The sequence below is a fragment of the Falco biarmicus genome, chromosome 12, assembly GCF_023638135.1.
Source record: "Falco biarmicus isolate bFalBia1 chromosome 12, bFalBia1.pri, whole genome shotgun sequence".
Taxonomy (NCBI): Eukaryota; Metazoa; Chordata; class Aves; order Falconiformes; family Falconidae; genus Falco; species Falco biarmicus.
In genome coordinates, this window is record NC_079299.1 from 12629253 (window position 1) to 12645915 (window position 16663).

Genomic DNA, 16663 nt, shown 5'->3' on the forward strand with positions numbered 1-16663 from the left:
TAATTTATAATCACCAATACTAAAACGTTGGTTCCATGCAACTGTTTATCATATCGTATCAATGACAAACAGAGCTTAGGATCTGATGTTCAGGCATAACATAACATTAAAAAACCAAAAGTACATCTTTTCAATTTAGCTTCCCAGCAATAACATTAAAAACCATACAACACTGCCTCCAAGAATGCAGAAAAACTATTGTTTCTTAAAAACACTACAGTACCCTAAAATAAATAGGGATAAGCAAGATTAATAGATTTTGAAACTTTATCAAGCAGGCTTCCTGAACCAAATGAGTTTCATAATTCAGAAAGAAAACCAGAGTGTATTACCAGAGCACTGTGTGTACCAGCTTGTACATCAATGGAAAAATAGAGGCAGCAATAAAGAAGTTTTTTTAAAAAACAATGGAGAACAAAAATACCACCAAATCATAAAAAGGAAAAAGTAACCGCCCCTCCAAAATGACAAAGTAGTAATAAAAAAAGCAAGAATGAAATTTACAGTTTAAAAAAGCTGAAAATTGTTTTTAATTACAATACTGTCAAACCACACACAACACTCAATTATTCTTTTAAAAGATATTTGAAAAAGATGGCTTGTGATCATTAAGTTATTTTTAACCTTAACCAGTAGAATTAATTCTGAGGTTAGGAGATATTAAGGGGACATGTTAAAAAAACCCTGATTTTACCAAAACCTTTAAGTGAATGCAATGGAAACTAAGCTCTACTCAGAGGCCAAACAAAATGTATTGCTACCAAGTATGATGTGGTTTGACAATACTATTGAGCCAGTCTAACACTTGGCTGTTGTCAAAAAAGTCTTGCAATCTTCCTCCTCTCCCAACACACTTTCTTATTCCTTTCATTTTGAAAGTGCTGAGTGAGAGTCTTCTGACCTAATGTTGAGTCAATTGAAGGAACTAATCCTTGAAGAAACTACTGTTTTATCATGGTTATTATTAGCTTTCAGATCAGAACACAGAGATTCAACAGCAATGCTGCAAAAAGGAGTGCAGGGCTGGCAAAAGGGACAGAAAACAGAACTGTATCTAGTCAATATATCAGCTGAGCTGTTCTGTCAAACTCCAACTTCAGTTATTGTAGCTCAGCTTTAAACCTCTAGAAGTCCTCCTTGGAGCACAGCTCTGTTTCATGCTGTCAATTACTGGCTTCATTACTGACACGGTTGTTTTCAAAAAAGTCTGAGTCATTAGGATCTCAACTGAAAACATAAGCAGAGATTGCCAGTCCATCAGCTGTTTAAACTATCCTCACAACTTTCTATTACTACTAAAAATCAAATTATCCTACAAACATCTAGACAAGGCAGAGATCAAAGTTTTTGTGGTTTCCTATCACAGCTGATCATTAAGAACTTTCATGAAACTCAGTGAATATCGGAAGAGCACATTTTTTCCTTCTTGTAAAAAATAAAATTTCATTTTGGAATTTCACACTTTTTCTTTTTTTCATTGACAGTGTCAGCACCAAAATATTTTGCAACACTAAGATCCAGAAAACATAAAATCGTAACATTAGGTAGTAGATTTCTCTACCAGTACTAATCTCAAGCTAAGAAACCATCGCTTACCTTTTCTAATGCAGATTAGCTCATGCACACCACAAGTTCGTTCTCCACCTATGTGGAAATAAATCATTAGAAAACAATAACAAGTGAAACATATTTAGCTCCTTAATAAGGCTTATAAACAGTGTAAAAGAAAAAGCTGTAAACCCATGTCATTTAATAAAAATGCAAAAGATTTCTTTAACAAGTTTTCAATTAACACATTGTAACCTTTGGAGAAAATAGATGTAATGATGGTGCAGTCTGAAGAGTTTTACATAGGGTTTATACAGATGAAATTGCAAATGCAAGCAAAGTAACTGAAGCCACGCTAAGATTTCCCAAGCATAAAACATAATTTCCTGTTCTGAGGGAACCACCATCTACAGAATTCTCAAAATATCAACAATATTTGTTACATAATAGAATGCCAAAACAATGTTATTATTCCATGGTAAAAAAAAAAAAAAAAAAAAAAAAAAAGAAAGCCCGTTACTAAAGGTTGAGTTTACCTGGAATTTCTCCTTTAGAAGTGGGTGTCTTTTTAATTAAACAGCTTGTATATTTATACAAGAACAATAAAACTGGTGCTAGAAATATTAAGCTTTAGTTTGCATTTTAATAAAAAACATATTAACATTATAATTACAGCTAGTAAACAAAACACCGATACATAATATACCTAGTGAGGACAACGAAGGAATCCACAAAGGAAGGACAAAACATTCAGTCAACCCTGCTGAAGGAGGAAGGTGTGACACAGGGATGGGACATGAAAAACCTATTTCTAAGCCTTGCAGAAGGAGGTATGGCAGTTACAAACTACTGAAGGCATTTTTTTAATGGTATCTAGAAAGTATTAGAAGAGCAGGGTTCTTTTTATTATGATTACTTTATATTGAACACATTTACAGTATTCACAATCCTCTTTTAAAAAAATATGTTTTGGAAAGACACACTCCACAGTCAAACCTTAAACTGCAGGCTACACCAAGCTATGGCTAAGATAGGCCGTACCCCAACGCCCACTAACCCCTTCTCCGCCGACACCACCAGCCTGCACGTGTATGAATACAGAACTGAAGGGAACTGCCTTTTTCACAGGTTTTCATACCCAGTTCTCTAGAACCCCATAAAAATACAGAACAGACAGTTCCCAGAACTCAAAAAACATCTATTCCATATGCATTAATCGGTACTGGGCTCCAAACACTGCATCACACACTAAAACAAGCTTTAGATAACAAAACTTTTCCATCTCAAAAATGTGGAAATACATTATCTCCTTCATTCCATAATACAGGAATTATGCCACACAATAAAGGATATTATGATATAACATCAACTAGTATTTAAAACCCATAATTTATAACACTAACAGATGGTGGTGTAAAAGTTTTAAGACACCTGTATTTGGACTTAAATTTACATTTTAAAGAAGTAACTGTAGGAAATGCATATATTAGAGGGGGAAAATGATCAAATAAATGGAGTAAAACATAACTCTTCTATAAATAAAATTAAATGCCTATGAGGTATGAACTTAAAAAGAATCCTCATTTTATATCATCATACCTTTTTTTTCATATCCAGTAACATGAAATATAAGCCTCAAAGGTACTTTTGAAAGGGAAATCAAGTACCAATGAGATTGAGGATCCCATGACTTTTGTACAGTTGTCACCATTACAAAACCCAGTTCTAAAAGCAATGTAACAACTGCCTCTTTTCAGTGCATTCTAGCAGCTGGACAATATCCTTTTTGGAAGGAAAACATAATGAAAACTAAATAAACAAAATAATCCAGCTTTAGGACAACATGGCATTAAAAAAAACAAACGTTGGAAGAAGATGACAATATTCTTTGAAGTAGTTGCAAAACAGAAACTGAGTGCCTGAAACTCCTCCCTGTATCTTCTTCCCCCAGTAGACTTAAATTCAGCAGCGAAGAAAGAAGAAAAATTACCGGGGAAAAATTTTTTTCTTCATTACACAGATGCTAGACAGTTATTTAAAAACAAAGATTCACCTAGAAATTACCGAGTCAAGAACAGCAAGCATTAGATTTTAGTTATATACTGCCCCCAGTGAAATCTACCAGCTTGAAATATCATAAAATACTAATTTTAAGTTTGGATTTTGCATCACTACCTATTGTTTTCTAAAGATAGATATCTTTTTTCAGTCGCTTAGATGCTAAAATGTGATGGTGTTCTACTAAATAAAGGCTTTACATTAATTGTCATGTTACTTTTTATTGACCACAAGGCTATCTAATAAATTTATAAATTTTAACATGCATTTATTCAGAATTTTTTTCCTTTTTATTTTGTTAGAAAATGCTGAATTATATTCCTCATTTAATAGGTGATTAATCTATCACTTTTTCCAAACTGCTTTTGAATGGAAATCAACTATTAAATAAAAATATATCAAGTGATCTACATGCTCTGAAAATAAAGTTGAAGAAAGTATATTTTATCTTTTAAATTAACCTGTTTATTAAACACATGAAATATTACCCTCATATGACGTGCACAGATTCTTTTTTTTCCCTAGTCCTCGTCAAAACTGTGGAATTAATACGTTATTGACACCTTGCTTTTACTCACAGATTAACAAACACACACAAGTTTTTCTGTCTTTCCAACTCCCAAGAATCTCTCAGCTTTGAATAACCTAGTCATTGAAAGAAACTAAACTGAAAATATAAAAACATTTTGCATGACAGGAAGACATCACCTGCTAATTTAGTATTTCAGTCTGAAAAGACTGGTTTTGTGTCAGTAAGCCCACAAACCCCAAAGGTCATCAGTATGATCTTAAAATCTCTTAAATTTTAGTCTTTAAATGTTACTTTAAAGTAATTGATTTTAATATAGCAGTAGTTCACCATACTTTTATAGTTAATTAAAATTTAAGTTTGATTTAGATACAAAGTATTATTAATTCTATTTCATCTTGACTACGAACATGATCTCCTACTTAACAGTGCAAAGTTTTAAGCGAGTTTGCATCTCAAACTACATAATACTTTACCCAAAATGTAATCTGAGAATACAAAAAAAAACCCCTGGGGACATACAGCTTTTCATAATTTCATGCAATGGAAGTAAAATGCAAAATCATGAAAGATGAAGTAATTTTAGAACTGCACACTCAACAAAACATTTGAATTCTCTTGAGCAAGAAGGACCACCTAGTGGCCCTAAAATCTAAATAATTCAAACATTTAGCACAAGTAAAATGGCTAGATGCTTTACAGAGACAGCTGAAACACCTGGTGAAGTTTAATTTTCTCAATTTAAGACACATATTTTGCATATCAAATCTCTACTTGCCAAGATGACTATCACACCCAAAAGATGAAAAGTTGTACATCAAAGAAGATAAAGCACCACCTGAATTTTGTATTGATTAAACTGTAATATTTTATGTCTTTATGAAAGCAGTACAATTCAAAATTAAAAGTTTACTATGGTTGGACTTTAGTTGAAACTCCGCTACCAGATGCTGAAAATAATTGGCTAGGAAATTTAACATAGGCATCATCACAGAGTGATTTAGGTTGGGAATGACCTTTGGCGCTCCCAGAGACTTAAGAGCAGGACCACCTTTACAGGAGGTTCCTCTGGGCCTCAACCAACCAAGTTTTGCAAGGACCACGATCCCTTGATCTCCAGGCACCACCGGTTCCTAGGGGAAAGCAGGGAAGGTGTGACCCTTCTCACTGGGAGCACTTCTTCCTTACAGGCAGTCAGATTATCCCATTGCTTCATGTGCTGTCATGGTGCACCTGGAGAAACCCCGTCCACTTCTTAGATCCCCTTACAGAGCAAAAGGCTGCAGTGAGTCCCCTTCAGGTTTTCCTGGACGACACAAACATATTCCCTAGGCCTCTCCTCATGTGAGGAGAGCACACCTTCGCAGCACTCTGCTGGAGTCTTCAGTCTGTCAGTCTCTCTCACACTGGGTTAACACGGCTGGATGCACACGGCTGGTCCACATTCAGCTTGCTGTTCACCAGAACCCTCAGGTTTTTTTGTGCAACTGCTCCTGGCCAGTCTGGCCACAGCTTGCAGCGCTGCGTGAACTTGGACTTTCCATTTGCCTGTGTTGAAGCTCATGGGGTTCCCTCCAGCCCATTCTTTCATCTTGCTGAGTTCCTGTCAGACAGCAGCCCTGCCCTCCAGCTTACTAACTGCTCCCCTGCCTGGCATCATCCCACAAACTCAGTGACGGTGCATTCCATCCCTTCAACAAACACACACACGGTCTCAGTTCCAGTATTGGTACTGTGGTGCAATTTAGGCTACTGCATATAAAATACATTATTCTTCAGTTCAGCAACAAATCCATGTTAGTAGCAGCAGCAGAACACTACAGGGTATCACAGAAGTCTTCCTCAACGGGGGTGCATTTTGGAACATAGTTTTATATGTTTAATTACTTTCCTGCTGAGGATTGTATTTTAAATAGCACTTTCATAAGTTTGGACTACATTCAATAAACATTCACCTAACATTCCATTCAACGTTAGACAACTATTTTTTCACTTGAAAAACCCATGAAATTCCAGTGCAGAATGACAATACCACACAGGCTGAGCAGCACAACCAGCAGTGCAGCATTCATTACAGCCCTTGAGAGCCCACCTCGCCGAATTACAGAGGGGCAGCGGCTGCTGCCCATGCACAGCGGTGGCAAAGCACATCCATTTCAGCAGAGCTCCTTCACTCCTGCTCTGTGACTCCCATCAGACACAGCCATAGTCAATCTACAGATCACAGGTGAGGCTGGTCACCTGCCTCAAGCAGGCAAGACCGTCAAATGAGAAGGAAAAAACAGTGCTGTGCAGCAAATGCATGAAGTAGAGGTGTTATGGTGCAGAAATGCAAAACAGGATACAAGTGATAAAGCCTAACACAGTTAATGTTGACATCTCCAAAGCATGTGGAAATACTAATGCTTTTGCTATGAACACAAGATGCTTATGAAACCCATTCTTACGCTAAGCTGTTTCATATAACATACAATAAATTCATTCTAAAAGACAACTATAATGAAAGCATTCTGGCTTACAGATACCAACAAATCTAATCCTTTAAAAACTGCCTCCTACCATGAACTGAATTTAAGGAAGAATCTGGTTTTAGATGGACAGACAGCTAACTGGAAAGGAAAATAAAGCTGAAAAGACTTTCACAGAACAGCAGCTCTACAGCTGGCATCAGTATGGTGTTTTTCCAAAAAGGTTACATACACCCATTAGCCCATCCTCACTCATGGTATAAAATCGCCTCTGGACTCCTTTAGTATCCTTTTTCACCATTTTAGCCTACAAATAATATTGCATATATAAAAAATGAAATATTTAACGTTGAATGCTTGGAAATAGTTGCAAAGCAAACTAAAAAGCTAACAACATTTGAATTCATTAGGAAAGACACAGCAAGTTTAAAAAAATAAAATTTGTTATTTTATATACTTATTATGCGCCCACATCTTGTATATTTTGTTGAATTCTGATGTCTTCTCTGTCCTACCTCAGAGAATAAAGTAAAACCACAGAAGTCACAGAGAAAGGCAAAAGAAGTCAATAAAAACGGTTACATGTGAGAAGTGATTTAATGTACCAAGACTCTTGGACCTGGCAAAAAACCACAACAGATGGTGGATGTAAGCATGTGAATAAAGAACAATTATTTACTGTCTAACCCACTAATAAGAAAAGTAAGTATCAGATTAAATTAGCAGCAGATGTGTTCAAGACCAGAAGTTTTCAAGAGTAAAAGTTCAAAATCAACATTCTGGTTTTATAATACAAACTCCTACTGCAAAGGCTGTCTTCTCTGCTAGCACCACTAAAAATTGTTGCTACCTAGTAATTTCTTAGCCTAAGGATAAGGTCATTTACCTGCCCTGACTTAAGAGTATTTTGCTCGTTGTTATCCAACCATAAAAGTAATGACAAGCATTAAAACTTTCTACATGGAAAATATTTAATTATATTTGTAATCAACTGAACCAATGACACTGATCAATTAATTAACAATCAATGACAATTAATCAAGAACAGCATAGCCATTTCTGGTTTTTAAACAAACTTTGCATCTGATCCTACACACAATGAAATAAATGGAAGTATCTCCATGGGCTTACAGAAGCCAAAATGAAATGGAGATAGCACGGATTTTCTAAGCTATGTCACAAAGAGGTTCTCAGGGATCTTCTCACCCCATCATGAAAATAATATCATCTCAGTGTTCTTTCCACTCAGAATAACCACACACTTCTCTTTCCCTAACTGACAACTGAAATATAATTAGCACTTTTAAAAAAAGATTAGCAAATTCTTTATTTTACATTGTTCTCAGTCAAATACCACTTCAGATAACTCTTTGCCCTGGTTTCAGCTGGGATAGAGTTGTTCTCTTCTTAACAGTAGTACCGTGCTGTGTGTTAGCTCTGATGTGAGAACAATGCTGACAGCACGCTGATGGTTTTGGTTGTTTCTAGGTAATGTTTATCCGAAATCAAGGACTTTTCAGTTTCTTGGGCCTGGCGAGGGAAGAGGGCTGGAGGGGCACAGGGAACTGGGAGGGGACGCAGCCAGGAGAGCTGACCCCAGCTGGCCAAAGAGGTATTCCATATCACACGATGTCATGCTGAGTATATAAACTGGGGGAAGGAGAAAGAAGGGGGGGACATTCAGCTTTATGGCGTTTGTCTTCCCGAGTAACTGTTACACATGACGGAGCCCGGCTTCCCTGGGGATGGCCGAACACCTGCTGCCCATGGGAAGCAGTGAATGAATTCCATGTTTTGCTTTGCTCGCATGCGCGGCTTTTGCTGTACCTATTAAATTGTTGTTATCTCAACCCTCGAGTTTTACATTCCTTTCTGATTCTCCTCCCCATCCCTCTGGGTGAGGGGGAGTGAGTGAGCAGCTGCGTGGTACTTGGTTGCCCGCTGGGGTTAAACAACAAGCGTCTTACTAGTGGAAATGGAGAAACACAGTAACTGTAACTAGCAACAAAAAACATTCAGCATAGATGGATCGAATCTGACTGATATAAAACCTGTGGATATATTTTAAAATAAGAATGGAAAGAGAACCAGCAGCTACAAGAATTGTTCCTTCACTGTAAATGACAAGAAGATTAAATATACATTGCCAAGCAAGGTATGGTGCTATCTAATGCTCTGGATATAGAAAGAAAGATGTCATTAACAAAAGTTGATAGCAAAAAAGGGATGAAAAGTTAGTATGAGTTTTAGCTAATTCCTACAGTTATTACTTAACACTACTGAACCACCACTCTAGAGCAAAGTTTTACAACAGAAAGTAATCTGAGAAATATTTCTTTTTTTTCAGTGATTGATGATCTATGGACTTCTGTGTATAATTTACTTTAAAAGTGTACATTTTAATAATTTTAGTTATTTAAATTCTAAGAAAAATATACTCACAGAAATAGCATCAGTAACTGGATTTCTCATATTTCACATAGTTTCTGATACAAAGGGAAATTACTACAAAGAATTTATATTTCAAAAGAACCCAGTTAATAGGAAAACTGCTTATTTTAGACCACAAAACAAAAATACCTCCAAGATGTGTGTCAATCATACTGAAACTACCACTCCACATCAAAGAAGATGCTCCTCTGCAGAGTGTGACCTATTGGTTCACAAACTTAACACTCATTTTCTGTCTTCATTAACTTTCAAAACCAGCCCAAAGCTTCTCCATCTTACTCTGGAGACAGATTTACACGAAAAAAATCAGAAAGTATCTCCCACATCCAAGAGTTAAATAATCAAAAGTTAAGAAGTGCAAGGATTGAATGCTGACTTGAAATCTACTTCAATCCCCAGGTGCACATTTAGTTTTACATATGAACATCAGACCTTTGCTTTACGCAGTTCAAAACCTGACAATATTCAGGAAAAAAACCTGAGAATATCAGCTGTGGATCCCTCACACCATTCATTACAAAAGCTGGAAGAAGTGTAATTGAATCAGGCTGGGAATAAGGTGAAAAGAAAATATGACCTAATGGTAAAAGCAGTTGAAAGTTGTCTGGAAGACAGCAAGACTTTCCTCCCTTGTAGATCCCCTGTATTTTGATGGGCAGTAATATAAGCCAACATTTTTCATCAGCAACTATGTTTGCTTTCCTGCATGCCCACCTTGAATGCCAAAAATTCCCATTTGCAAAAGTGCTAAGCATTAAAAACAAACAGAATTCAATAAGAATTTCACTTTGAATACATCAACTGTTCTTATATCAAGTATGATGGTTTCAACTGAGCCCACAGGGAGCTTGTCAAAAAAGTCTGTAGAGCATTAGAGGTTAGATTTATTTTTTTTTTTAAGGTAACCCATTCTATTACCTAGAAGGTGATGGAGACCTAACGGCTTGCTTTATTTCAACAGATAACACTACAGTGATGATGGTGTACAAAGTTTTACTGTCATCAGCATATAATGCACAGAATCATCCCTAAAATGACAATAAAAAAATAAGTAACAGGTAACACTCACTGTATAGTTTCCACTACAGACAGTGAATGAGAATATGACAGCATTAAATAGATTCCATGTGGCTGATCAAATCTGATACCCCGACATTTGATCCACCCTACGTTTGACAAATGTGTTTATAAGTGTGCCTAAGTACAAAACATGGCTTCTTATGTTTAGGCTTTATTTAATACTGCTGCTCAACTCCTGCCCTGGCTGCACCAACTTGGATTGAGAAGCACTTCGGCCAATTCAGGTCAGCGCTAACTTGTGGACCTCTGCCTCTGTGGCATCTTATATCCTTCTAGTACATGCTGCAATGACACCCAAACATCCCAGGTAACTTGGAAGTCAAGATAAAACTGTTCTCTAGGCAAGATTCAACCTATGAGCCATACATACGCTACTCCTACCTAAGCACTGCATGCAGCTCGTTGATCTTTTGTTTCCTTTTCTGGATTCTGGAAATCTGCAATTAGACATAGTTTTCACGCAACCTATATGAAGCAGTGTTCCAAATCCTCTCTCTTCTTATTGCCATAAAAAAAAAAAGAAGTAGGTTCATTCAGTAATTTTTGGTTTTGCTTCCCAAGGAAATGAGAGTTATGTAATTAAACAGTTCATTTCCTGCCCCATCCTCCTATTGCTTACAAATTCACTGGTTAACTTAAGCCAATATCGACAGAAAGTTTTAGGAACTTAACACTTTTAGGATTCTATGTTTCGTGAAAATTCAGCAGTCAAATACAACACAAACACAGACACCCACCAAACACACGGACAGCCAACCAGCTCATAAATCCCTGCACTGCACACACAGCTGCAGCTGCCTGTTCCCAACCAAACAGCTGGTAGATGAGGGAAGAAAGGGAGGACAATTTTGTCAGAAACATCAGAGAGCTCATGACACTTCAGAGACACTCAGGCGATGCAGGAACAAAATGAAAGGTATTCAAAAAGCCTAGATAGGCGATGAGGACCTTGGCATGCTACATCAGGAAGGACAAGTGTTACACTGGTAGGACCACAAAGGAAAAAATTTGGGAAGCCATGTTCATTAATCTCACTACTCTAGCAATAACTCCCTAGATAACAGCACCACCCTGTAATTCTTTCTTCTCTACTAGATCCCTTTTACCTGTACAGCTCATTATTCTCTTTAATACTACTTCTTAGTGTTTAACACTTAACTCCTCACAATGGAAACCACAGGAAAGAACTTAAATTCAAAAAGAATTAACTCACTCTGAAAAGGTTCATTTCTAAATGTATTCCCTTCCCTGAGAAACATACACTTTTGTGTAGTCTATACCACATTACGATATGTTCAAGTGCAGCCCAAAAACCTGGTAAAAGTAGATTCATGAGGATATGCAAGATACGCAATTCTGCCTTAGGTTACAAAGCACCCCACTGCAACCTTTAAATTTCTTTTCTTTCCTCCATGCAATGCGATGTGATTTCCATTTCTAGCTCCTCACCCAGTCTGCAATTCAATTGAACTCTTAAAGCAGGTGCCAAAGTTTTGCTCAGAAGAGGAAAAGCGGCACAAAAATCAAATTAATGCTGCCATGAGGAACATTACCAGGGCAATGCTGAAGGCTTCTCAGAAGTGACTCCTCAACTCTCCCTCTTCCCAGTCACAGCAAACTGCCACAAGACCCCAGGTCTGACAGCCACAGGTGGGAGGTTTTTAATCTCAAGACTGCCTACCAGTCTGGTCTTACTACTGCTTTCAGTTCGGCCTTACTCTCTACCACGTTTGCCATCCTCCACGTTCTGATACTCTCCACATTAGATGAATTCACCCTTTCCCCATGAAAAAGTGGAAATATTAAGCATGAAACTTTGTATCTTAAAACAGAGCTCCTACTTAATACTAACACCATTTTTATTTTGGAAGAGAAATATACAGAAATAGGAACTGTAAATCCAATTCTTTAATCCCACTTAAGCCAAATTTTTTCCAGTTGCCCTCTGCTGTTTCCTCACAAATCTGAGCTTGCTTGACTTATGCAGACTATATACCTGATGTCCTTATAAAGAAATAGAAAAGAGCACGTTTCAACATATTAACTTTCTAAAGAAAAAGATGTAATTGTTCCCACCATCACTAAATTAAGGCTTTCAACTTGGTCACAGGAAGAATACTTGTCTTTTAAAAGTCCGTCAGTGATCATAATGCATAAAAGTAACAAAGCATTGTCACTGACCAAAATGACAATGGTCATTGGCCATGGCCAACAGCTCCCTGGTTCTCTATAACACCTGATATAAAAATGTGGCTTTTTCTAAAACCTTTGGAGTTTCATGTAAGAACACCTATAAAGAGGTATACTGACAAAGTGGCATGGGAAACAGTACTTACAAGTATTTAATAACCAAAAGCACTTAATTTCTTGCAGCTAACAAATCCTATTTTAATTTGAGCTCTTTTAATTTTGTGCCCTCATATAACTGTATATGTCTTGCTTTGAAGGAGTTTTGAACTATTTTATATTTATTCTTCAATCAGAAGTTTTCAATCTTACTTATTTCCCATGACTTCACCGGGGAAACAAACAAAAAAAAAAAAAATCAAAACAACCTGGACAACTGCAGTGTCTTTAAAACTGAGCAAAGTATCTTCTCTGTTTACTTAAATACATTTACAGATTTACTTGGACACAAAGTAAATTCTGTATCTTGACCCTGCCCTGTGGTCTGATCCTGAATTCAACAGTTAGTTTTCACCCAAATCAAACTCACATATTTCAACACTGCTGGCCAGGACACAGCACTGCTAATCAGGGAAGTCAAGGCAAGCTACTGTTGCACAGACAGTAGGGAGAGAAGACCAAGACAAAGAGTAAAAATTTTAACACCTACTAACAAACCTACAGCAATCAGCTATTCAGCTGAAAACAAAAGAGGATGCTACATGCCTGCTACAGACTACAGCGCAAGTACACTGCATTTTCTGTCTTCAGGAAGAGTACTAAATCAAAACCTAGCAGATCATTTTCATGATTGGATATTTTCTTTTTATCCCACCTCACATGTAACTACAAACTACGCACCCAATTTTCTCAAGAGCTGAAGCCCCACTTTGGCAATTTCATTTAAGTGTCTACAAGGCAGTTGGGCTACTTCTGAAGTCTGCTCCTAATGAGAAGTGTTGCAATCTTTTCAAAGGCTAGATTGCTTTAATCATTCATGAGTATTTGCTTTAACTTTTAAGAAGTAATATCCTAAACCCTCTGAAAATGTTAAACGTGAATTTCACATTTTTGTGAATATTTTCAGATCTAAGAAAACCTCACAGATTTCTGCGATAATGCAGCCTACAATGAAAACAAAAGACAGACTTTGAAGGATTTAATTTCTGCATTTGAGTTATGTAAAAAGTCCAGACCCAGCAGAAATTTTTGCTATCTTCTTGATAACATTAAGAGGGCTTTTCAGCAGAAAACAACCTAGCCAACTTAAAGCTGGCCAACTCAGAGTCCTGGTCCACACACCTTCCAAGACAGGGTGAACACGCAGCTCTGCTTGTGCAGTACAACCTCTTACAGAGGCCTGAAATACTAATTCAAGGAAAATGACAGCACAGAAGCATCGCACATGCAAAACAAACAGCAGCAGTTTGTTTCCTTCCCCCCCTCCCCTCACTGTTTTACTAGATCCTTTAAGTTATAACAACAGATGCTTTCAGAAAGAAACGCCACAGTCGGGGAAGCAGCATACTTTAGGACCTTCTTTTGCTGGAAACCAAGTTCTGAGAATTTTTTTTTTTTTTTAAAGGATTTTTAACCAGGTGCAAAATTACTCTCAGAATGGAGAGGGCAGGTTTCAAAACAAAGCTCTGACACCCTGCCTTTTCAGATAATCATCTCCAAACCAACCCAACAAGTGTCTAGCACACCTCGCTCCTTCCTTGTTGTTGTTGTTGTGAAGTGATGACTAGAAAGATCTGCGGACACAGGCGCCAGCACAGCCTGTTAGCTCTCAGCAGCCGGGCAGCCGGCACAGAGCGCGGAACCTCCCTCGCCTGGGGAAGCAGTTTTCAGAGACTCGGGGCCAGGAGGGACGATGAGTTTTAAAGCAGTTGGCAAAGTCTCTCCGGGAAGGCCGGGCAGGGCTGCGCACGTTCAGCAAGGGCCGTTCCCAGCCAGGCTGCGGGCTGCTCCGCGGCAGCCCCTGGCTCCGGCGCTCCGGGACCCGGCGGCGGGCAGAGGCGGCGCAGCCCCCGCCGCCCCCCAGCGCCGGGGCGGCTCACGGCACGGGGGGGGCGGCTCCGTGCCCCCGGGTCCCCTCCGCACAGCCCGGCATCCCCGGTGCGGGGGAGGACGAGGAGGGACGGAAGGATGCCGGCCACCGTGCCAGGGATTATTTACCCGCGCCCGGCGCCCAGGCACGGAGCCGCGAGGAGGGAGCGGCGCCGCTCCCCGCTCCCCTCCGCACGACACGGCCCCTCCGCTACAGCCCCCGCCGCCGGGCCGGGCCGGGTCGGGGGGAGAGAGAGGAGAGGCGCCCCGCTGCCGCCCTCCTCAGCCCGGCTCCGGGCACCGCCGGGCGGGGGTGCCGCTCGGCTCCGGCGCGCCCCCGCCTCACGCCGCGGTGGGAGCCCTCCCCGCCGGAGCCGCCCCCCTCCCCGTGCCCGGGGGAGGAGAGGGAGAGGAGGGGGCTGGGGGAGGGGAGCGATTCGGGGCGAGAGGAGCCCGTTATTGGCCTACTTACCATCAATCGCCATGATCCCGGGGTGGGCCGTACCAAGTGCAGCGCACGCAGGAGAGGCGCTGCCGGGCGCCGCGGCTGCGAGACGGGAGCGCCGCGCGGGGCCGGGCGGGGGCGGCGGGAAATCGCGGGGGGGGGGGGGGGGGGGGGGGCGGGCCGGCGGAGCGTGCCGGGGCGCGTGACTCCTCCCCCCCGGCCGCCACCGCCCTGCGCGCGCGCCCGCCCGCGTGCGGCGGCCGTTGAAGCGGCGGGGCTCGGCGCCCGGCGCGCGCCTGCCCACGGCGGGCTGGCGGAGGCCCCGGCGGGCCGGGCCCGGCCGCAGCGGCGGGGGGGCGGCCCCGGAGCATCTCCCGCGCCGCGGGGCGGGGAGCGCCCGCACTCGCCGCGGGAAGGGCCCGTCGCTCTCCGTGGTCCTGACCGTAACGCGCTGCGACAGCAGCACCCAACGCCCTTAGGCTCGGGGGTGTCAAACCGGATTAACGTTCTGTGCGTCTTCAGAAGGGCTTGACACCTTCAACCTACAGCAGCCTTCAACAAATGCCTGAAGTGAATTTACTGCTGAAAGGGATTCGAAGAAATGAGAAGGGGTTAATGTGTCTGCAGTCCTTTACACAGGGTGAGGGCTTTTTGAGGGGGGCAGGGGGTGCCTCATTGACACTTGGCCATGGCAGGCACTTTCCTATGGCCACACAGCCTGTTCCACTCCCAGCCCTGAGATCCAGCCTCTGATGCTGCTCTTTCCTCTGTCCCACCTGCCACAGGTCCTCCGTTCTCCCTTCTATGCCTTTTCCTCAGCTCTCTGGAACTTGGACCAACCTCTCTTCCCCTGGGGGTCTGCAGCTGTTCCACAAAGGACATCCTTCTGTACTCTCCTCCTCGCCCCCCAGGTGCTCCGTGCAAAAGGAGCAGCATGGTGAGCAAAGAGAGCAAGGTCTTGCAACATTTACCACAAGGATCCCAGGAGCAAAAGGACATCCGAGCCGGGCCATGCATGGCTGCTGCAACTCACAGTGAAAACAGCCAAGCAGGTCCGTTGTGTTATGGGGTTTATATTGTGAAAGGCAATGGGATGCACGTAAAAGTCCATTGCTGTGTAGGAAAGTCTCGCTGGCATTTGGAGCTATAAGGAAACAGAACACGTTGGTACATGCAGACAGGTTTTTTGGACACATATGAACTGGCCAAACTAGGAAAAAAATTCACAAGATCATCAGGAGGAATATCTTTGGTACTAATATGATCTTTCTGCCAAATGTTAAGTCACTGTTTAAATCCTGGAAGCATTAATCTCCCTCAGCCTAGCAGCCTTCAGAAATGTTTTGTTGTATGGAAAAATCGATGTGTTTTCCCAATTTCATTCTTCATCTCAGTTAGAAAAGAAACTTAAAAGTGAGGAGTTTAAAAGCAAAGTCAGCTTGAGCAAAATGGCTGTCTTGGAAAACATGAGTCCCAAATGACAGACATTTGTCCAGATAAGGAGCACCTGTAAAAAGGATCTTCAAAGAGAAAATGTCAGCAGAGCTTAATGGCAAATGTATTCCTCTGTACCAGCACTGACATTTACCTCAGATACCCCGATGATTTTCTGTTTGTTCCTAGAAATTGTTCCAGTCCTGAAGTTTTCTGTATGATTTGTCTTGATAGCCATCTTTCTGACAATATTACTGTATTGAGCACAGGCATAAAGACTCCTGTGGGATCAAGCACACAGAGTTATTATTCTTCCCTACTCTTTTTTTTTTTTATATATATATTTCTCCCCCTGCTTTCGGCAGCATCTCCATATGAAGGAGCTACCAGTCACTGATATCAGCAAAAACTCCCAGGGCACAGACGTCCACCCAT

General features: G+C 40.9%; 1 protein-coding gene across 3 annotated transcripts in view; it reads right to left on the reverse strand.

Moving 5' to 3' along the window:
* The window catches only part of SYT14 (synaptotagmin 14), a 94108-nt gene extending 79165 nt beyond the window's left edge, over positions 1–14943 (reverse strand). For all 3 annotated transcript variants that reach the window (XM_056357698.1, XM_056357697.1, XM_056357696.1), the window contains exons 1-2: positions 14822–14943; positions 1597–1644 (exon numbers count right to left, since the gene is read on the reverse strand). In XM_056357698.1, coding sequence (XP_056213673.1) covers positions 1597–1644; positions 14822–14834 — 61 coding nt within the window. In that variant the 5' untranslated portion in view covers positions 14835–14943. The remainder of the gene's footprint in view (positions 1–1596; positions 1645–14821) is intronic.
* Between the last annotated feature and the right edge of the window lie 1720 nt (positions 14944–16663).